This window comes from Pteronotus mesoamericanus, unplaced genomic scaffold (assembly GCF_021234165.1).
Source record: "Pteronotus mesoamericanus isolate MK-2021 breed Mesoamerican mustached bat unplaced genomic scaffold, CSHL_Meso_final contig_20, whole genome shotgun sequence".
Classification (NCBI taxonomy): Eukaryota; Metazoa; Chordata; class Mammalia; order Chiroptera; family Mormoopidae; genus Pteronotus; species Pteronotus mesoamericanus.
In genome coordinates this window covers 23,002,236-23,025,777 of record NW_026555085.1, presented here as the reverse complement: position 1 = coordinate 23,025,777, position 23,542 = coordinate 23,002,236, and the positions used below count along the sequence as shown (strand labels likewise).

Here is a 23,542-nt window from a genome sequence, read left to right as displayed (position 1 = left end):
CTGAAAACTAGATAATAATACGCAGCATTTCTAAAGAACGAACATAGGCAGAGTTATTCTGTGAAACTACTTTGGGTTTCAACTTGGTCTGCATGCTCTTACAAACCTATACTAGCAAATGCCAACAAAATATACAAGGCCAGGTTTACAATGGCTATGAAATGACATTTTTTGGTTTGTGGCTGTAATAGCAATGGCAGCTTGTGGGCCATGATGCACTTACCTCCCCAGTGCTCATCGCACACGGTGAAGAGGATGGTTTTATTGGCTATGGAGGGGAATGTGGCGCTGCATTCCATGACGATGGCCTGAGGAATCATTATAATGCAAGAGACAATCCAGATGATGACAATGCTGTTTCGGGCCCGCTTGGCTGTGCTCTTAAACATCAAAGGGTGACAGATGGCATACCATCGATCCAGGGCAATGCAGCTCAGTGTGAGGACAGACACGGACACTGACACAGTCTAGGGAAAAGGAGACAGTCAAAGATAAGTGCCTGCTGTTTAATGGATCACTCTTAATGTTGTTACTTTATTAGAAAGGTAGTCACAACAAATAACTGTATATAACTTGCCATAAAACATTTCACGCAGTGCTTTCCAATCAGAAAAAGCTCTGTCAAATTAATATTTAAAATGTATTAAGAAAAAAAACACATTTCTTCTTAAATATGAAAAAGGGACTATGAAAATATTGTAAACTTTTTTTATGTCAAATGTTTTCATTTGTAATCTGGTAGTCATGAATGATTACTATTCTTTTTTTTTTATTTACATAATAAAATACATGATTTTTGATTCTACTCTCACACATCCCAAAGGGTGAGAATTGCGGTGGAGGCTCGAGAGGGTGGGCTGGGTGCCCACAGGCACTGGCACCAGAGGGACATTGAAACGGCCAGTTAGCTCCCCCCGAGAAGAACGGGGTCTGAATCATAAACAGGAACCCCTAAACTACAGCAGCTAAAGCCGAGAAAATACAGACAAAACGCAACCCCAAAAAGCTTAGGGGCGCTCTCTGCCAGAGACAGGTGGCTGGGGATGCAAAAAGACATTTAAAGGGCAAACGCAAAAGTTGCAGTGGCAGCCACCCTCCTTGATCGATGATTACTATTCTTGAAACTTTTCCACTGATAGAAGAAATCATATCCTCAACTGAAAAAAATAAAATATATATTTTTAGTCTGAACTGAAAAATTCTCACTTATAAAGAATAATATGATGTGTCTTTCTGCTAAACTATCATATGGGAATTTGATTGCAATTGCATTTAATTGGCATGTTTAAATTATGGCTATTTCATTTCATATTTTCAAAAAAAAAGAACATTTTTTGTATATCTGTTCACTTCCAACATGTTGCAACCAAAGAAAGACATTAACTATGGTAAAAGAAAATTCTTTATATGGATCTTCATACCATAGTTTGTCATTGCAGGTATGAGCAACTTGCTTCTAAAATCCAAATAAATTTCCCTAGTCAAGATTTCTATAATTAATAACACCATAAATGATATTTTAACTTGGATTTAAGGAAATACCAAAGAAACATGTTTAGCATACCTACCCCCACACAATCAGTTTATGCAATTATAGTTAATTTATTCTCCTATACTGGATGAACCACTGATTCTGATATCACTCTCAAAATCCCATCTTTAAAACAAAACCTTGTTCTCTTTTCTGTTATTTTTATTACTTTTTTTATTGTCAGTATTTATAGTACAATTATTATGCTTAGTTAATTTATTCATTATCTGTTTTTCCTATCAGAAAAATCTCCAGAGCAAAAAAATTGCTACTGTATTTTTTCCCCTCCACTTCCAGGTCCTCATTATTGGGCACAGTGTTATATGTTCTTAATAAATATTATTTTGCATTAATAAATAGTTATAAGCCTCAGTTTAAGGTAATACAATAGATGCTGTCCAGTCACCTTCCTCTTTTTTTCTTTCCTAGTTGTACTGATCCCACAATGTGTAGAAGGTCCGGTATCTCTGCTTCCTACATCAGGACCTTCCTTATCGATGCATTGACTATAAGAACACCAGAGTGAAAGGGATCTGAGATGCAAGCACAGCACAGGAGGAAGGGCTCTGGGCCAGGCATCAGGGTAAGTGATCCGATGTGTGTTCTCGCTCACTCTCCCACCAGCTAGCTGTGCAATATTGGGTCATTCACATTATTTTAGGCTTCATGTGTATGTGTTTTCATTTTTTTTTTCTGCTAAGTGAGTGAAATTGAAAGGACTCTGCTTTTCTCTGAGAAAGGCAGCAACAATGCAATAAGATATTCTAGGCATGAATCCCATCTCACTTGATAAATGTGTGATTTTGGTAAGGTACTTAACTTTTCTATGCCTCAGTTTTCTCATCTGTGAAATTGCCTGCTAACAGTAGGGAGAATCAATTGAGATGTGAAATGCCTAGTTTTGGGCTGGCATATAAATGCTGTATGTTTGTTGTTACTTATTATAATTATGGCAATGATAATAAGGATTAAACCATCAGGCTTTCTCTTTCTTTCTCAAGCTTGGAGTTCTAGCTTTTAATTGGGACAGTTCACATTTCAGTGCAGAACAGTCATAGAAATTACAAGTAAAGTTTAAACTACGTTAAATTCTTAGAGGTTAATTCCATTTTAAGTATAATCTTCAAGGGCTGCACTCAGTCAGAATAGGCTTAGACTGGTTGATGACTCACTCCTGGGAATTCCTTGGTGCCACTTTAGAGTGCATTCAAATCTCTTTCCCAAACCAATCTCCTTCTCTTCTCAACCTCCATTATTTCCCTGCCAATATGTCAAGCATGGAAGGCCCCTCCATGTTGTTGCTAACTTGGGGGTAGAATTGTTAACAGTCTAGATCTGCACAGTGGACCTTTCATAGCTGCTGGACCACATTTTATATTTAACCAATCAAAACATTATAAGTATAAAATGTTCAACACGGCTTAGTGATTTATTATTCATGAATTCTAATCAATGTGGTGAATTAGACATAGTATGGTTCAAACTACAAAGCCATTCTAGGACTTCCCTGGAGTATTAGATGGTCATAATCAATTCAAAAAAGTTCACTTGAAAGACTGTCATCCACTGCCAATGGTTAGCCAAAGTGCAGCACCTTCTCTGTCATGTGGCAATGTGAGCGACTATGCTGGTATGGCTGACCCATCAATAGAATCCACTAAATGAGCCCTTGGCAATCAGTGATTTAATATTTACTGTTTGAGGACTATATTTATTGTGTAATACACACTAGCATACAATTTACATGATTTTCTTGGGGGGATATAAAATTGCATCTCATAGTGATTACAATTGAGAGTTTTGTTGCTGCTTTTTACACCTAGTAGTGTACTTGTGGGTGAAGTTTTCAGTTAGATTTTGATATTACTCAAATCAACCAGATAGTTAATCATTTGAAAAATGAATCTAGTGGGGATTATGGAATGTTGTGAATGAAGTGAAGTGAGACGATGTGAATTTCTTTTGTTATCAGTGCACCCTGTGGTCAGGGTAATGGTGGAGATTTTATTTGGTAGAGAATGAGTCTGTTTTATATTTGCATATAGAAATTACAAAAGGATCTCAGAGACCCATGACAAGTAGAAGTGGAAATTTTGTCATATCACAGATTTGGATGATAGGCACTAAGTTTGGAAGGTGAGAATGTATGACTGAGAGTGAAGGAGTCTGTCCAACCCCTAAGCATCCACCATCCACAGCTCAGTTGGCTTTTGCTTTTCTTTTCCTGGCATTTCCTGTGCAGAGCCTTTGTTGCAGTTTTTAAAAACTCACTTTGAGAAAGGAGCCAACTTCTCCTGTCAGTGTGAGAAGAATAATGACATAGAATTTTCAAAAAGTTCATTATAATTGTTCAGCAAACAGCCCAATATATGTTAATGGTCTTGAACTTGTGGAATTAATTATTTGTCAAAGTGTTATAGAAATCACTCATAAATCTAAAGATTGTATTGTATTATATTTTGAACAAAAAGAACCTATAAATTATAGAAAATTAGCAAGTGTCCAAAGAATCTTAAATGCATTAGACATTTAGTTTATAATTACCTGTAAATAAGGAATCACCTTGCAGAGGGACTGTCCAAAAAACCAGGTCTCAGTGATGTCCACAACCAGTGTGGCTGGAAGGCAGGTGATGGTCACAAGCACGTCAGCCAGAGAAAGGTTGACTATGAAGTAGTTGGTCACTGTCCTCATGTGGTGGTTCTTCCACACTGCCACACAGACTAATTTGCGAAGAAAGAGGAATAGTAACTATTACAGACTGAATGTTTGTGTCTTCCTGAAATTATTTACATCCTAACCCTCAACTAGGATTTTCCTTCAAAGGTACATCGATGAAAGACAAGAACAGGACAACGCTCCTCTCAGCATCACAAACTGTGCACCTGTTTCTGGAGCAGCTGCTGAGAGCCAACGCCGCCCTCCTGTGCTGCCTCTTTGGGCTGCTGCACAACCTCCAGCTGCATGGCTCCACCACACGCAGGACCGCCTACTACCTGGCCCTGTGTCTAGCACCCGGCATTCTCTGTCTGCCCATGGCCTGCGGCTCCAATAGAGAAACTGACCTGACAAAAAAGATTGCTCTCCTACAGTTTCTATTGATAACAGCATGAAGAGCTTTGGGGAAGACATCATCTCATCTGTGGGGAAAGCCCCACTCGTCATGGCAACAGCGGGGAGGCTGCATGTGCCCTGCCTGAGGAAACTGGCCCTGGGAAGACATACAAGGCAAGGCTGCCCAGCGTCAAGGCTCGGGGTCAGGGAAAGCACCCAGATGGCTCCCCTAGGGGCCTAGAGCTCACCCCAAGTTCAGTGACCCCCACGTGCTCCTTTTTCCGAAGACTGCTGCACAGGGCACAGAGGGTCCCTCTGTTCCGGGAATGCAGCGAGGATGACATCAGGCCTCTGTGCACATCCTAACTGCACGAGGGGTCAGTATCCTAAATCACTGAAGCTTATTGTGTTTAAATAAATAAAATTTAAAAATAAAGACCCAAATCTGCCAGCACCTTGATCTTTGACTCTTCAGCCTCCAGAACTTTGAGAAATAAATTTATGTTGTTTGTAAGCCAAACAGGTTATGGTATTCTGTGATAGTAGCCCACACAGAATAAGACAGGAAACCAAGCAAACAAAAAAAAAAGTAGGTACTGATGAGGAAACACTGTCAAGCTAATGAATGCTTCTATAAAGTCCATTAATATTGAAGGGGAAAGATAATTTAAGGTCATGTTGTGTTTTCACTCAATTGGTCAGCCTGTATGAATGCTGAATATATGTTTAAAATCAGTTCATTTGCCCTGCAAGACATTTCCCGACAGAGCATAATGCTGTGTTTACTTTCACTTGAATTTGAATTGTGATCCCCAGAAGTTAAACAACAATCTTCGACTCTTCTTTTTGTTTCTTCAGCATTCAACATGTGGTAGATACTCAAGAAATATTTACAGAATTGAGATGAATTAGGAGGTAGCTATTTTCAGTGAACCGTAGTGTTTGCCTCATCCATGCCATTTACCCTTATGTGATCTCAGTCTCTGCATTTGAAACTTGAGTAGATGAAGAGGCTTAAAAGACAAAAGTATACAATTATTCAGCTCCTGTTATTGCCAAATACTGAGCTAGATGTTTCATATACTTCGGTCATTTAATTTGGATAGCAATCCGAAGGGAAGACATCATTACCACCACAAGGTAATGGAGACACAGGAAATTAATGGAATTTGTCTAAGGACAAAGGGAATTAAACACCAAGTGAAGAGCTGGTCTTTCACTACACTGGTTGTCTTCTTTTGTGAAAATAAAGGAGTTAAAACAAAGCGCATATTCTAGAAATGCAATCCTCTTTTTATTACTCTTGATGTCCTCTAAGCATCACCTTAAATCAAACATACTTTTCAACACTTCTGCAGCTGATTCTTCCTCACTGTTTTTCCCTATATCCTTCTATTTAAGAGATATATTATCTCACTGAGTTTCTCTTTATGGAAGGAACACCCTGTCCTTGATTCTGTTCCCTCCCTCTGTCTGGTGTGTCTAAAGGTTACATAATTACTGGCTTCAGAATTATATAGGTGTAAGCATTGCTACCTCATGTATTGATGGTTTGCTTCATTGAAAGGAGCGGCAAATTTGCCTGGGGTATCATTAACCTGCCAGAGCTGTCTCTCATTTGTCCAAATGATGCAGTGATGAGTAACCTTATACAGTGAAAAAATAAAAGCACGTTTTCCTAAATTTAAGTCATTGAATGAGGGTATCTTTTTGATAATTATGTTTCATTTATTCAGAGTTTCATATACTAAAAATGCTTTTACTAGCTCTTGAAGCTGAAATTACCCTTCAGTCACCAACAGATGCTAACTTAATAAAATACCTCAATTTCTGAGGATTTAATTTTGAAAAACTTCACATCTGTATCTAACTCCAACACCCTGGGTGAGCTTTATTAGAGTGAACTGTACTTTTTATTATCTGAAAATGATGCTGCAGCATGATTTATTTCTCAGAAACACTTGACACAGACCCACATTCACACACACTCTCATGCACAAACCCATTCTAGAAGGTGACTAATACATTAGTGTGGGTTGTTATGAGAAAATTGACAAAAGCATCATACTTCTGACACTTGGTCAATAAATGGTCCAAATGGTACAATTTGAAACTGGAAAACAAAACCAAAACTGAAAAAATAAAAGCAGTTCTAGTTTGTCTTCTAATTTTCCACATTTCAGAGGTGAGAAATGGCAGTGATAGAAAGATAATGTTAATGTGTTCCGTTTAACTAGTATGAAAGCAAGTATTTTTTTTCCAACCAATATTTTTATACTACTTACTAGCTGCCATGCACTGTTCTAAGCAATTTAAGTTATGAACTAGTTTGTGAAGTGATAACTATTAATATTCATATTTACAAGAATATTAAACTAAGTGGGAAACTAAGGTTAGAGAGGTTATGGAACCTATGTAAGGACAAATAGCTAGTTAAGGGCTAGAGCTTAGATTGAAATCTTATGCACCACGCTATGCCATTACATTATGCTTTTTATTGAAGCAGGAGATGAAAGGGAAGCTGCCAACATTGATTTGACAGGATTCTAACAGAAGTTTATAGAATTTTAGAGTTGGAGATCATTCAGTCTAGCTTGCCATCTTATGCATAAATCACCTCAGTAACATCCCTAGTCTATCCTGCTTGAACATTTTTAATAGCAGAGCATTCATGACTTACTAAAGATGTTGAGTTCATTTTGTGGTACCTTTAACTACTAGCAAGTTCTTATTTATGTTGAGGTGATGTCTTCTTTCATTTTCTTTCTGCTTATGGTTTTAAATTTTTCTAGGAACTGAAGGAATAAACCTTATCGTTTTTTCTACATTATAACCAATATTAGTTTCCTAGAGCTACTGTAACAGAATACAACAAATTGGGTGTTTTAAACCAACATAAATTTATTGTCTCAGCTCTGGAAGCTAGAAGTCCAAAATCAAGGAGTCAGCAGGTCCATGCTCCCTCCCTCAGAAACCTGTAGAAAAACACTTCTTCGACTGTCCCCTGGCCTCTGGTGGTTTGCTGGCAATCTTTTGCATTTCTTGGCATGCAACTACCTCACTCCAATCTCTACCATCATCATCACACAGCATTCTTCTGTGTCTCCATTCTCGCATGGCTGTCCTCTTAGAAGGAACCCAGTCCTACTGGATCAGGGGCTAACTCTGTTCTGGTATGATTTTATGTTAACTTATTACATCTGCAATGACTCTATTTCCAAATAAGGTCACATTCTTAGGTATGGACTGTTAACACTTCAAAATCTTCTCTTGGGGAGGATATAGTTCAACTCATAATTGTCTGTCTGCTGGTCCCCCAAAATTTGCTTTTTCCTTATGCAAAATACATTCATTTCATCTCAATAATCTCCAAATTCTTAACCCATTTTAACATCAACTCCAAATCCAAAATTTCACTTAAATATTACCTAAGTCAAGAATAGGTGAAATTGACTCTGTTCTCCAAGCCCAGCAGGGTGGTGTCCCTGTCTCTGGAGCCTGTAGAAATGTCCTTTTTTGCCTCTTCTACGCTTCTGGTGGTTTGCCAGCAATCTTTGGTATTCCTTGGCTTGCAATCTCTGCCTTCATGATCACATGATATTCTTCTGTGTTTCTATCTTCACATAATCATCCTGGATTAGAAGCCTAACCTACTTCAGTATAACTTCAAATTAACTAATTATGTTTACAATGACCCTATTTGCAAATAAGGATATATTCTGAGGTCCTAGGGGTTAAAACTTAATCTTTTCTTTTTGTAGGGATATAATTCAATGTATAACAGTAGTTGTTCAAATATTTAAAGGTCATGCCAATAATCATACCTCAAGCCTTTGCTTACCCAGGTTAAGTATCTCCCAAACTATCATGTGCAACTATAGATTTTCCATCCCACCCACATCACCCTGATACCTTTATCCTGAACTTTCTCAAGACTTTATCAGTAATGGCTCAAAATGAGCTATCTGTAACTGCACACATGTTTCCAAGTGTGATCTAACCAGGGCAGCAAGGAACAGGATAATTGCTTTGGTCAATATCGCTCTATGTAGACAGCCTGAGATGGTGTTATCTTCTCTAAAAGCCAGGTCATATTTTTTGAGATTATTTATGTGTACAATTACTAGAAATTGGTTTTCTGTATAGATGTTTCTTTACTTTTGAATCTTGGGGAGAAAAATGAAAAAATCTATAAAAATATTATCTGCACACTTGAAGAAAATTGAATTAGAACTTTGTTAGATCACTGTACTGTGCCATTTTAAGATATCTTAAGTGTGCTCTTCACATTATGTACATTTAAATATTAAAGACTATGGCCATGCCTATTTCCTATGGCATTACTTCTTTGGTCTAAATCTCACCAGACCCTTTATATATAATAACTGGATTTTCCCTCTTATCACTTTGAAAATTCTATGAGTGCATATCTCAAAATGAGCTGTTGAGAACTGCACAGAGATCTTCAGGTACATATTTTCTATATTTGTGTTGAACAAATATCTGTTTGTTCAATTCATTAACCCATTCAAAGTATTAAAGGTATAAGGTTAACACTGCCTTCTCTTGACAGCATATTAAATTTATATAGTGTGAAATGCACAATCTTTTCCAAAATTTTCAGTTTGGACTTTATATTTTTCTGCAGTTTAATATCCTTTGTTTTTCTCCCCATTATCTATGTTTTAAATCTCCTGCCTCTAATTTTCTTTTTATTCTTGCTGCAAGTATCCAGTCAGATTGTGGTAATTATTAACTAGACTACTGCAATAACCTCCTAATAGTTCACCTTTCACCCTGCCTATCTTTATTTCTATCCATTTTATTCCTTGATAGCATTCACTCCAGGTACAATAACTTACTCATTTCAACAAGAGTTCTCCTTTTCTTCCTCATTAGGTCAAAGAAAACCAGATAATCATTCTTCCATTAAGTTCTCATTGAACTTGCCCCCTGCATCTTGCAATGTTGCCCATAAATTACTAAGAGCTACAATAGAAGTTCGATATCTCACTTTGTATCAAACATATTCTCTGCCAAGGACATTGCAAATGTTATTGCTCTGTTTGTAAATGACCACACTCATTTCAACCTTCTTTTCAACTAATGAAATTCTACCAAAACCATCCAAAAACCAATAAAACAAATAAAAAAGCTTGTTTCACAAAATCTCTCAATTAGCCTAACACAATATGACAATTTTCTTTTTTAAAACCCTACTGCATGTTGTGTCTTTTCTGGTCAGGAATCACAATCTAAAATTATAATGAGTTATTATAGGTATTTGTATTTATTTTTTTTCTGTATTTTCCTACTGGAACAAAGGCTCAATATGATTTTGAGCTGGTCTCTCTCTTTCTTTTACACTCTTGGTTTCAATAGCTTGCCCCCCAACACAAACACTGCCTAGAACATACTTTGCAATGAAAATATTGATGGCATTGATTTGTTCATAAACTTACAGAGCATTGCTGCCATTGGTATGGTACATTTACCTGTGAGCTTCTTTAAAAGGAGAGAGAGAAGCCCCACTGGCTGAATAAAGCCTTTATTTTCTTTGTTCTTCTTTGAGTAAAGTCTGACAAATGGCAGAAAACCTAGCTGCTTGTCAATTATTCTCTTGGCTCACAGTTCTTCATATGCTACGTTCTGATGAGCTGTGGTAGGTCCCAAGACATGAACTTGGTGCTATTTCTGAAATCAGTTCTCTGAATGATTATGATGTACCAATATTAAAGTCCATCTGTGGTGAATTTGAACTTAAGAGTCGGCACTTAAATGTCATTAACTAGGAACAAGGGAGCAATACTTGAGAATATAGGGGTAGAGGGACATAACTGAAGGTAAGAACGAAGTCAATGAAACTCCAGCTCTAACACAAATTTTAATGAAACAGAGATTTTTGAGGCAGAGGTGCCAAGAAGGTAAAAATCTGTTTATTGTTTCTCTTTCACATCCCTCATTTGGTTTACATTCTCTCTTTCTATAAAAATCTGAAGATATGTATCTCCTGTCTCTTCTCCACAGGACCGACAGATGGAAAGTGGTTCAGAAAGTGTAGCTTGTGATATCTTTAGAAATAACCTTATCTATTTTCCTGTTATTTTGTGGGCAAAGGTTTAACTGACTTTCAAAGGGGAAAAGGAAGTATTAGTTTAAAAATACCTCTGTCATTTTACTCTGCACTTAAACATTTTTTTTTGTTTTAATATTTATCAGACCCACATATGGAAAAAGTTCCTTTCTATTGAAAATTGATACTAGTACTAGGAAAATTTTAATCTAACACTATACAAGGTGACATACTGTTAATCTGTTGGTGATATGACAATTAAAAACATGTAAACTGCACAGGTGATATTGAATCTCTTATTAAATAGATCCTTATATTTTGAAATATCAAGTAATAATCAAGTTTATATCAAGAAGTAATGATGCATGGTGTACTGTGTTACTGAGCACCTTGAAAAGATATGTACTAAATATATGAATTTTAAGTATTTTCAAATTTATTAAATTTTCGTGACATGAAAACAAGGTGTAGATGTTATACTAAGTGAAATAAGCCAGACACAAAAGGACAATGATGTTATAATTCTACTTATGTTAAATACTGAGTCAAATTCATTAAGATATAGCCAGGGGATGAGAGGAGAGGAGGATACTGTGCTATTTTTTAAGGAGATCACAGTTGCAGTTTTACAAAGTGGAAAATGTTGTGGAGGTATATAATGCTGAAGGTTGTCCAACAATGTGAATGTAATTAATGCCACTGAACTGTAGACTTAAAATTTGCTAAAATGATAAATTTTAAGTTACGTATATTTTGTCACAATTAAAAAAATCAATTTCAATGCAGAAGGGGGCTAAACAATGGAAAATAAAATTTTGAAACATAACAATGGCTCTCAGTAATCTTAAGTACTGAATGGAAATGCCATGGAGCAACCTTAATTACTTATGAAGTTTTAAAATTCACAAACTGCAAAAATAAAGAAAATACAATTACTAAAAATACTGTAGTTCTGCAATATTAATGGCAGTGTTATAGAAAGTAACTACATGATTTTTATACATAATTTTAATTATTCATTTGTAAAACCAAAATATTTATATTAGGTTATGGTATTATATTTAAGATATGCTAATAAAAGATTGTGCATTTTTAAAAATTTGATTTACAAATCTATGTATATAGGTTTGTAAGATAATTCCTTGATTGTTATGTTATATTACACACATATGAAATTATAAATAAACAGGTCAGGAAACATCTTTAGAAAAATACTGTAGTTCCACCCTTTGCCACAAAGTGTCAGTAAAAGCCTTTAAAACTGCTGAACCTGCCAGTATAGGGATGAGTTCTAAACATCAAATTAATATTCTTTACAATGTGTAAGTGAATATATTTTTTCAAGTGTGATTTTCTAGACCAAAAATACATTTTAAAAATGATAAAACAGGCACCACTTTCTTAATTAAATACAAATGAATTAGTTAAGGTGAAATAAAATAATTTTTCTAAATGAAAAGCAACACATAGAACAATTGAATATATGTGGAAAAGAGCATATATTTAACTCCCATAAGAAAGCATGTACAAATGAAGTCATCCAGAATCACTTCAGAATATAGGTTTAAGAAGTGGGGAAGTTGACTAATAGTCTTTAAAAGGTATTACAAACTCTGCATGACATCTTAAGGTGTTTTTTCTTCTCTTTTTCTCACCTTCTGTGCATCCCACCATTCTGGCACTGGCCCTCCTACCTATTTTTAGTATTGCTTCCTTCTCTTCCTGGGCCAATATGCCAATATGCCAAGCTCAGTCTCCCATTCTCCACCTCCGCACCTTGGCAGGGAAGTCTATAAATCTCTCTGTACTCAGAAAAACAGCAGGCAAATGTGCCACTACTTTTTTTTTTACAAGTCTGACAGATAGGACATTGCCAAGAACCACATCTGTAGTGTGAAATGTGCCACCCAAAAGGTTATCTAATGTTAACAGAAAGCAAACTTTTAAGAAAGTTACTATACATGCGCATACAGCAACATGTCTAAAGTGTATTTCAGTTTTTATTTCCTCAAGAAAATATAAAAGTCTTTGATTTGACAAATATGTTTTCATCGGCACCTGCTCATTACATTACCGCGGGCAGGAATTCTTCTAGAGACTAACTGATGTCACTGTGGTGTTCATATCAGCGAGGCAGTGTGGGGAATAATTACGGCACCACAATTAACAATTCATCTGGAAAGGGATTTACAAAAACAGTCGTCACACACACAGATGGACAGAGAGAAACTGTGCATGGAAGAATGTTATAAAATGGAAACACAAAGAAGATAATTATAGAAATCAAGTCCAAAAAAATTCTTCCGAGAGGAAAAACAAAGTGAGGGGAGCTGGAAACTGGGTGTGACTTTTCACCTGTGTGGCGTGATTCCTCGGAGGGAGGGGCTTGGCCTCCGTGGCGCCGCGGCTGCTGCACAGAAGGAGCTGTTCAAGACCCAAGCAGTGCTATTAAGAATATGCACTCCTAGTTAAGGCTGCTCTGTGGAGAAGTTTAGGGGAGTGGGAAGCTCCATGGTCCTAGAATCTGCAATTCCATTGATGGCTACATCTAGTATCTGTAATTGCACTTCCATAGAATTTGTTTACGGAGAAATACTAACTTCCTGGTTACCCATGTCTTTGTCCTCTTTATAGGTTAGGTCACTAAAGGTGCTTGTTCCTAGTGCAGCCTCTCAGAATTGCATCTGGATGTCTATGTTGTACTCAGAGATCAGAGACAATATGGTCAGTCCTTGTCCTTGGCCCCTTTGCACCAATTAACACTCACAAACAACCTCTCCTTCCCATGTCATTTGACTTCTGTTTATCTTCCTGCCTGAGATCTCCATATCGTTATATAATTTTAATTGCTGTATAGTATTTCAATGTGTGATTACATTACCGTTTATCCACTCTACCATTGATGGGCATTTCAGTTGGTTCTAATTCAGGACTATCATAGGCACGGCTGTTAAAATTCTTGTCCATGCTTTTTGGCAGGCATATGTGTAGGTTTCTGTTCATTACATACAGTGAAATTGCTGTCACAGAGTGTGTATGTGACCACACATCCTACAAAATTGCCAAAGAGTTCCAAAATGCTGTTGCAGTATCAGTTTTTACTCTCACGTGCAAAGGTACGTACCTCAGTCACCATATTTTTTGCCAGCACTACTGTCAGTCTTCTTCATGTTAGATTCAAGTTTAACATTTTTATGTTTATTGGCTATTTGGAAATGGAAGAGAACAATACTCTCCAGGACATTTGTTATTTTAAAGAATCTTATGAAAATTTTTATGGGGCATGTTGATGGCTACTGTAGGTATGATTTCTTTTAAAATTAACATGATGTTTCCCTAATTTAAATCTGTACTTGTTTTACAACTTGTTAGCCGTCAAATTGTTCCAGCCATTTCTCTCCCCTCTTCCTATCAGTTTGTCAACTTTTATTTTTTATCACCTAATATAGTTTATTTTTCCTACAACTATGTCATTTTAAAGAACCTATATTTTATTTTCTAAAGGCAGGGCCTCTATTTTGAATATAGTAGATGTACAATAAATGTTTGCTAAGTGATTGCTTGACTGCAAAAATTTACATGATTCCGATTTTGTTTTTTACATTAGGGAATTTATATGACTATTTAATCTGGAAAGAAAAAAAGAATTCAATATATGTAAATCATAGTACCTTTTTCCAGTGTGGCACTTTGTCAGCCTGTTGACATACATCCCTGATATAGTTAGTGTCTAAGAGTGTCTTGAATGAGACTGGAAACCACTGAACGACCTTTTAGATAGCAGAATGGACCACATTATATGTGTTTGCACCTACGCCAGAAACTGAAGGGAAACCTTTCTCCTGGGGCATAGGTACATTATAATTATGAAACTTCCATCTCTGCTACTAACCATATTGATTTCTATTTTATAGTAATTCACATTTAGTGGACATAAGTGAATCTGCTACTTCCTTAACTTTACTAAAAAATTTTAAATTATATTTCACTTGCTAGCTCTGAATATAGTTGCAATAACTGAGTGACGGGGAGGAAAGATTATTTGTATCTTTCCCAAATATTGCTAATTTTAGGCTGCCCAGATTTATGACATTAAATAGTGTTTAATAATGTTGTATGATAACTCTTTTTTTTAAAACTGGCTAATTAATTTTTTTAAATGCACCTTTGTCTTCCATGTGGCCATATAAAATGTATCTTACTGTTCTTAACTCCTAAAACACACAATTCTTCAAATCACTGCTAAAAGTTTGGAGTGGTATAAAAATATTTTTTTCTGAAAGGAAAAAAGAGAGAGCCTAGTTTTTAAATGATTATACCACTTGTATATAAATATTCTCTTCAAACAAAAGGTAAAGATAATATATTTTGGATTTTAAAACCTAATTAAAATTCCAGCTTCAATATCTTTTAACATTGAGAAAGTTACTTAATTTCCCTGTGTTTCAGTTTTGACATATATCAGATTAAGACACCTGTACCTATGTCTTCGAATTGCTTTAATGAACATAAAAGTACTTGATACAGAGCTTGCAACATGAATCCACTAAAAATTATATTTTTCAACAGAGTGAAACTTAGGAAGATTCTTCACAAGTTATCTCTGCCATCCAAAAACAAAGGCACCTAACACTGGCTATTTTTAAAATTTCATTAGAGATCCTGATCTTTATTTGATAAGCTAAAATTTGACTTGTAATCAGTGATCAATAAACATTTCAGTTTTAGGGTTCACACTGAGTAAGGAAAGGTAACATCCTTTTAGACAGCATGTCAGAGAAAATGAGATTTTTAAATTTCAAATCTATGCAAGGAGAGAAGACAAAAAATGAATGTCCACCTGGCTCTTCTGGACAACAAGAGCAATGCATAAATGGCCACAGCTGTTCAAAATTCACACCCCATGGATTCAGTAAGAACTCCCAAGGAAATAGAAATTGCATGGTGCATTTTAATAAGTGAATATGTAAAGATTGTATTAATTAATTGCTCATTTGACTAAGTAATATTCATACCCCAGTGAATGGGTATGAAAGTGAATTACATGCAAATGAATGTTAATAGTTGCACATTGACAAAGAGAGGATGCTTTTTGAAACAACTATTAGTATTGTTAAGCTTTTAATTATATGCTGAGGCCAATGTTTGTTAGAATAGATGTCAGGAATAAAAAAGAAAATAATTTGATATACAAAATTGTGTTTAGGAAAATGGGTTAGGACACATCTGTTCCATGGAAGATGTTAGACAATTAACAGAGATGGAGAAATTAATCATAGTAGGAGGAGCCAGGTGGAGGTGAGAAGATTATGACTTTTATTTTGGACATTTAAATATGATGTGCTTAAGTAACATACATTAGGAAATGTGCTGTGGTGCACTGAAATTTAGAGCAACAACAACACAATGTATGACAGAACATTTATTAAAAGGAAGGCTTGTCAAATAGCCCATGTTAGCTTTTCTTTAATTTGTCATTTCACCATTGTCTTGACAATCTATTCCCTTTAATGGCTGAATTCATTGCTTTTCATTCTTTTCTTTTCATATTTTTTGGTTAAATAATACTTTATAATAGCTGAACCTTCCATATTAGAGTCATACATTTCTAATTTGAAAAGACACAAATAGACTTATTTTGGTTGAAAAATACTTGCTTTTACAAATCTTTTCTTCCTTTCCTTTAAAAAACACAAGTACCATAGTTTAAATTAGAAATGAACCCTGACACTTTTAGTTGTTAAAGTAGGTGTTCCTTTTAATTCTGTTCTCCATTAAAGCACACACACACAAAGATCCCCTGTATAATTTTATATAGATATTTACTCTTGCTTCTCTTCTTAAAAGGGAATATTTGTTCCATACAGGTCTAATTTTGCTCCAGTAATTTTAAAAAAGTAATGAAAATTGATGCTGAAATTTTTGCTGGTCAAAGATTAAAAATACTCAGAATATCCAAGTCTGTGTTTATTATTTAAAAAAAATAGAAATTGTGATCTATAAATTTTATGCACTTTTGCTTAGTTATTAAAATATGTGTAGATGACTAGCATAAGTAGGATATTGATTGGACCATATTTTTCAGAGGGAAAAAAATGTGCCTTTTTCTTGGTGCTTACTCATACCATATCTCTGAATGACACCTTAGTCTGGAAGAGGCATGGGAAATAGCCAAAGGCATAGGGGTTATGGGAAGTAGCGATTACCTGGGCTAATCATGGAATATTTTAAATTACCTAATCTTTCTCACTGAGTCACAACACTCAATAAAAGATTTTGTACACTCAGTAAAAGAGGTGAAGTAAGTTCTCTATCATTCCAGGCATGAAAGTTGAAGGTGGGGTAAGGGTTGAGTATGGCTCGATATCAGGAAAGTATAGGGGCTAATATGTGGACTGGGCCTTGGTTCTAGAAATGAACTAGAAGAGAAGTCTTTGAATTGTCTCCTTGGGTAATGACATTACGATTGCTGATCCACACTTGAGTTTTTTTGCCTGAATTCTTATTCATTAATTCTTTTTTTCAGCATGTATTTATTCAAGATAATATTTAAGTTTTCAATAATAACTTAGACATTATAACATATGATTGTTCATTTTGTGAAAAACAGGAAACTAGGTACTGTGGTTTGGATTTTAAAAATCTGTTCCCCACTATTCATATATCCATTAATGTGAAGTAGAAATTTATATAATAACTGATATGTACTATTATGCTATGCATCACTTTGCTAGGTGATGATGAAATATATTCTGACACCATCTCTTTAATATTCCCCGCTCCACACCTGTGGACATAAATCCAGAAAAAGTAATGTCATATCTATAACTCATCTTTTGGTAAATTTATATTATACACTTTAAAATACACTTTCATTTATTTAAATTGATTTCATTTACATTCATGCATAAACTCTTTTTTATTCATATTATACATTTTGAAGAAACTCTTGGCATTTCTGGATTAAGGAATTACTGCTATTGGTCTATAAACTGTACTTTGAGTAATGTGGTTCTTAGGACCCTGTCTTCTCAACCTCTTTATTATTACCTTGTTATTATGAGTATTACTAGAAATATTAATGCAAAGAGTACCCATAAAAACAAACTATTAAGTTTATAGTTAGTGGTCAAATTTTAGTAGTTTATTATATCTAGATCTTTACTACAAAATTTAAAATGGAATGGAGAGGCCTTAAAAAGTTTTCAGTTGTTATGAAGTTAAAGAAAGTCATTTTAGAAAAAAAAGATAGGTATTGAATTGTTTAATCTGAAAAGGTTTAAGAATACAAGTGAACTTGTGTTAGAAAGTCGCATCCACTTGATCCAGCAGGTTGAATGAGACCTGAACAGAAAAAATGGAATGCAGATGAGATCTCAGGGGCTGTTTGCTGCACAAGATGGGGACATGTTATTGGAAAATATTTTGGCTCACTTAAAATATCTACCAGCATTATAGCTAGTGGTGTACTGAAGAAATCATTGTGGTTCCAATGAGAAAAAAATGAGCATAATGAATATTATGTCCCTGACTTTTCAACAGTCACAGACTATAAGATGCAGAAAGTCCTAATATTTCAATCTGCATTTCAAGCTAAAGATTCTATGAAACAGTGTCACAAACTGAGTTTATGTGCTCAGGGTGACCAAATCTTGTAATACCACATATTGAACTTTTACATTTTGATTTTTGCTTGTTAAACTTTCTTCTTCCCAAATTGGAACTAAAAATTCTTTGTTCTCTGGGTTTTAACATCATTCTTTGAACTTTTACATACAAATTTCAAAACTTTTTTCTTCCCCCATTCTTCCTGACTTATTTCCCCTGCTTCTATCATTATTCGTGTTGTATGTCCACATACTCTTCCTGCTGTGATTCTGTTATTCATCACTGTCCTGGTAATTCTCTTACTACTTCAACCATGACTTGTGCATTTGTTCTGAGTCTTAACTGGCTCCTCCCTTATTGTCTGTTTTCACCAGAGTGCCTTAGGCCTAAACAAACTAAATTACAGAATCATCTTTCAGGCTCTAACCAGTGTGCAAATAATCTCCTGTCTTCCAGCTGTCAAGTCACTATGTATTAGGATAACTAATCATTGTTATGACCATCTATCTTCTCTGAATTCTCTGCCCAGGATTTTGATATCTTCATTATATATATTTCTCTGTACTTCTAAATCACAATTTCATTTTTCATTTAATTCCATTTATCTCATTCTTCTTTCTTGGTTCACAGTAGAAACTGACTCATAGTTTTTAATCCCTTCAACATTTTCCTTATCAAGTGTAACCAAGAGCATTTACTTTGAATCAAGTACTATACAATATGGAGAAACTAGAGATGATAAACTACCTTTTCTCAGAATAGCATGGTTTTCATGGGAAGGGAAAACTACTGTAGAAACACACAAGGGCAGCCAATAGCCAAATATTAGTTTTGTGTGATTTGGTAGGTATATTGTAAAAGAGAACTTTTTATGTAGTACCAAATTCCCCACTCAAACACATATCTTAAAATATTAATGCTTTTTGGGTTACAGAACATTAGAACAGGTTTTTATGTCATTTGCACATACATGCATATACAAACACACATGTTCAAGAAATGGGGGAGAGAAACTGGAGTCAGACAGAACTGGATTCCAATTCAGTCTCTAATATGTAATAGCTCTATGACTTTGGTAAACCTGTTTTAATAGCCTTATAGCAATGGAGATATTAATTTCTACCCCATAGAATTTATGTGAAAATTAGTAATGTGTGTTGATATCTCCATGACTGACTCCCAGTGAACAATCAACAAACATTTGCCAACTAAATGAGTATTAAGGACATTATGAGTGTATAACCTTGGCTAGTCACTAAATCTCTCTTACTCCCTGTCTGTAACACCTGGATATAAATAGTACTGACCTCACAGAATGCTCTTAGGACTAAGTGATGAAATCCAAGCAGCAGAACAATGCCTGGCTGCTAATGAAATACTCAGTAAATATCAATTATAGTTATTAGATTATACTAATTTTACCTTGTTTTATATCACCCATACTTTAAAATTTAAATTCTATCACTTTTGTAAAATAGATGCATTAAATTTGAATTAGAATGTTACATTTTTAATGAAAAAAAAAGCTTTAGAAATCCCTGCATCATGTTTTCATGAGTTCTTCTATACTGCAAAAAATCTTCTGGGATTTGATATCACTCCACAACTCGTATAGCTCAGACATTGAACATAAGTATAGTGAGTTTAGGTGTCCTTATACTTTCTTTATGCCATAAGGATATTTTTTTCCTTCAGAGTCAATCCTGAACAAATAAAAAGCATTTTAGGGCACTTTAATTCATCTTACATTGTAATATAGGTTTAATGAAGACCATGAAGCCACAGAGGGAAAGAGAAAAAGAGGAGAATAAGAAAGGAGAAAAATCAAGAATATGAAGACATGAGGATCAGCACACTCTAAAGATATATGATTGGTGACATTTGATATCTATTGCTCTCATAAATCTCCAAAAGATTCCATAACCCACTAAAGTTCAAGTGTCCTTGAACTTAAAATCATCTTGTTTCCCCCTCCCATTATACACTGAGGCTCAACTAGGGAAGAAGCACAAAACAGCCTAGCCTGTCTTTCTTTCATTGTTGTGATGGGGACCAAATGAAAATAATTTTATAAATGATAAGCATATGAAGTAGGACTTACCAAACACTTCAAGTACACAGACTCTCACATAAAGCAAAAAATGTCAAAGCTATTTAATAGAAGCTATACTTAAAAGAAGCTATACTTAATGGAAATATACTTTCAGTTTCTGTTGATTAAAAAATTATTGCAATTTGATTATAGGGTAATGTTTAAATGCAGTTACAGTTTGTTAATTATACCATCATTCCTCATATACCTGAAAAGTATAAATATATGTATATGGAATTATAATACACTATGTTGGCATTTCCAGATACCAGGACACTGGTGAATGAATAAATGGGAGATTCTTGGTGGTTCACACAGGTTCTGGAACATATCATAGTAGAACTTTTCAAGAAGTATTTGCTGAGTTATTTATTTTGGCTGCAAATCCCATGCTTACAACAACTCATGCCTTTGGCTCACTACTTAGGACTAGAGCACTACACTCCTACTCTGGATTATGGTCAATAATTCACCTCATAAGCAGCTGGGGGTGAGAATGAGAACATGTGTTTTTTTTAAAAAAATGATTTAGGCAAAAAAAAAACTATTGAGATATATGATCATATGTGCCATTTTGTAAAGTTATGTTTCTGTTTGCATATTTCTATAATTAAGTTGTAGAAACACTTATCTGAATGTAAACTAATAGTATACACTATAATTTTTACATCCTAGTTATTTTTTCACTCTCAATATTATTATTTGGAAACCAAAATTATTTAAGAAAATAAAATATTTGAAAATAATTCTAAATTAAGACTAAAGAATACAAGATAACTCTAAATCTGAAAAAACTCATCATTTAAATAGAGGATAGAAAAAAAACTACCATATAAAAAGTACTAAAGTGATGAAAGATCAATAGGTAACAAAACTAGAGGTAAGTATAAAAACCAGTATCAGCATAAGTAACAAAAGTAATGACAAATGCATAGTCAGAAAAATATGCATCCTGACCCCAGTCAACTAACAATGATTTTGCAAAGATAGTTTGTTTTTAAAAGTTAATTAAGATAAAAGAACACCAAACAGGGAATTCGTCCCATTTACTGGTATAAAAATCCCTACAGGACATTTCATAAGTGATGCCATATTTTTAGCTCATGCTTACTAGGGTAATCACAATTCAGAGAAGGCATAAAGGAGAATTGAGTAGAGGCCTATTCACCAAGGTAACCAGATGGACTGTTGTCACAAATTAACCAAATCCCCTAACTGCTTGGCATCACTTAGATACAGTGGAAAGGATTCCAGTTGCTGATGGAGAATTTATCAAAATATCAAATATGGTGTCACTAATTTAGGTAAATTAACTAGTCATTCAAAGAATGACTAGAAAAAAAAATGGATCATTAGAACAAAAAAAAATTTTATATACTCTGCCTCAATAAAAATTCCCTAAAATAATAATAGAGATATATTGACAAATTAATTGACTCTACTACTTCATTTGTTTGTTTGTTTTTGCTTTTTCATTTTTTGATAGCAGCTTATGTAAACTCAAATTACTGCAATGACATTTGGCAAAGTCTTTAGCAACCGTTTTGTGGGGTATTTTTTAGTTGTGGTAAAAAACACATAACACAAAACCTATCAGCTTAATAAAAGCTTAATGCACAGTAGAGTCTGAAACATTGGACACCTAACTCATTCCTTTCTCAGGGAGAATCTGGGTTGGGGGTTTTCTCATGACCATTCCACACTGAGCTGGGGGAGGGACAATGGAGAGTAACTACATCATAGTCCAAACACCGCCATTGTTCTCAGGGCTCCCCACCTGGTTTGCTTTCCTATCAGTGCTTAGATTCAGGCAAAAAAGAAACAATTCCTGTGGTAAGCCTCCTGAAACCTGCATGTTTCAGCTTTCTCCTTTTTTCCCAGAGAGCTCATGATCAGGGAATTTCCTTCCAATTGCTCTGCTGTGTGTGGAGAGGATGAACTATGATGAGTGAGTACCACAAATTTTCCTACTAGTTTTGATGTGGCTCACTTCATTTTTGCCTGGGATGCAGGAGCTTCTTAATTGTTTTCTAAATTTCTCACAAAAGGAATTGGTCCACGTATTGTTGTTGAGTTGGCATCTCTGTTGGGTGAAGAGTGAGGCTTCCTATTCTGCCCTCTAGCTGATGTCATCATCCAGTGTCTGATTCAATTTTAAATCCCTCCAAATTGTTAATTGGTGACAAGACCCACTGAAAATCATCTACATAATTGTTGTTTGCTTTACATATTGGTAATTTTAAGATATCACAAGATTGTCACCTTATTGGAACCTGACCTTTACTAAATAGCTAAGCACCCTCTGTGCTCCACAGTTCTCCACATACTTATTTGTCTCTTAACTCCATTCTTCCTTCCCAAGTTCCCCAACACGTCAGGGCATTACATTCCACACTGGCAACTTCTTATTCTGATCCAGTACAAGGTTTGATCTTGTCTTGTTTTTCTTTCTTCTCTGCTCTCTCTCTTCCTACTTCTCTTTCCTATCATGTACTTAAATTTTATTCTCTCACCTGAAAGGCACCCAGCCACAATCTGATCCATATTGAAGAGAAACAAAGATTTATAGTTACAGAGCCAATAAAATAGCACAGGAAGTTATCCCCACTGAAAACATGAACACCTTGGCAGTATCTTTTCTGAGACTTTCAAACTAAGTGACCCCTTGTCAGGTACGAGGTCTGTCTGGAAAAAGTTCAGCCATTGTTAATACAAGGAGAACAGGTTTGCATGACATCGATGTAACCTGGCAGTGAAGGAGAGTGGACTGGAATGGGCATGCATGAACAATGATGACTTCACTGCACTAGTCAGTGGAGGCGGTAAATGCCATTGAGTGAGCATGTGTACTGTGTGGCCGTCACATTCAAAATGACTGAGTGAGTAGAGCAACAAATCTGCATCAAATTTTGCATTGAATTTGAACATTCCTCTGTGGAAACTATTCAGGTGATTCAGAAGGCTGCAGCTATGGGCAACTGGCGATTGGCAGCTTCATCATAACAATGCCCACTCATGCATCACATCTTACACAGAATTTTTTTGGCAAAACATCAACTCACTCAGGTGACTCAGACTCTTTACAGTCCACATTCGGCACTCTGTGACTTTTGGCTTTTCCCAAAACTAAAATCACCTTTGAAAGGGAAGAGATTTCAGACCATTGATGAGATTCAGGAAAATA

The 23,542-nt window shown here is 35.3% G+C and overlaps 1 protein-coding gene across 1 annotated transcript in view; it reads right to left on the bottom strand.

Annotated features, from left to right (window-relative positions):
• The window catches only part of HCRTR2 (hypocretin receptor 2), an 84,953-nt gene that overhangs the window by 25,831 nt on the left and 35,580 nt on the right, over positions 1-23,542 (bottom strand). Inside the window, exons 2-3 of the mRNA XM_054568831.1 lie at positions 4,076-4,254; positions 224-467 (exon numbers count right to left, since the gene is read on the bottom strand). Of these exons, the coding sequence (XP_054424806.1) occupies positions 224-467; positions 4,076-4,254 (423 nt within the window). The remainder of the gene's footprint in view (positions 1-223; positions 468-4,075; positions 4,255-23,542) is intronic.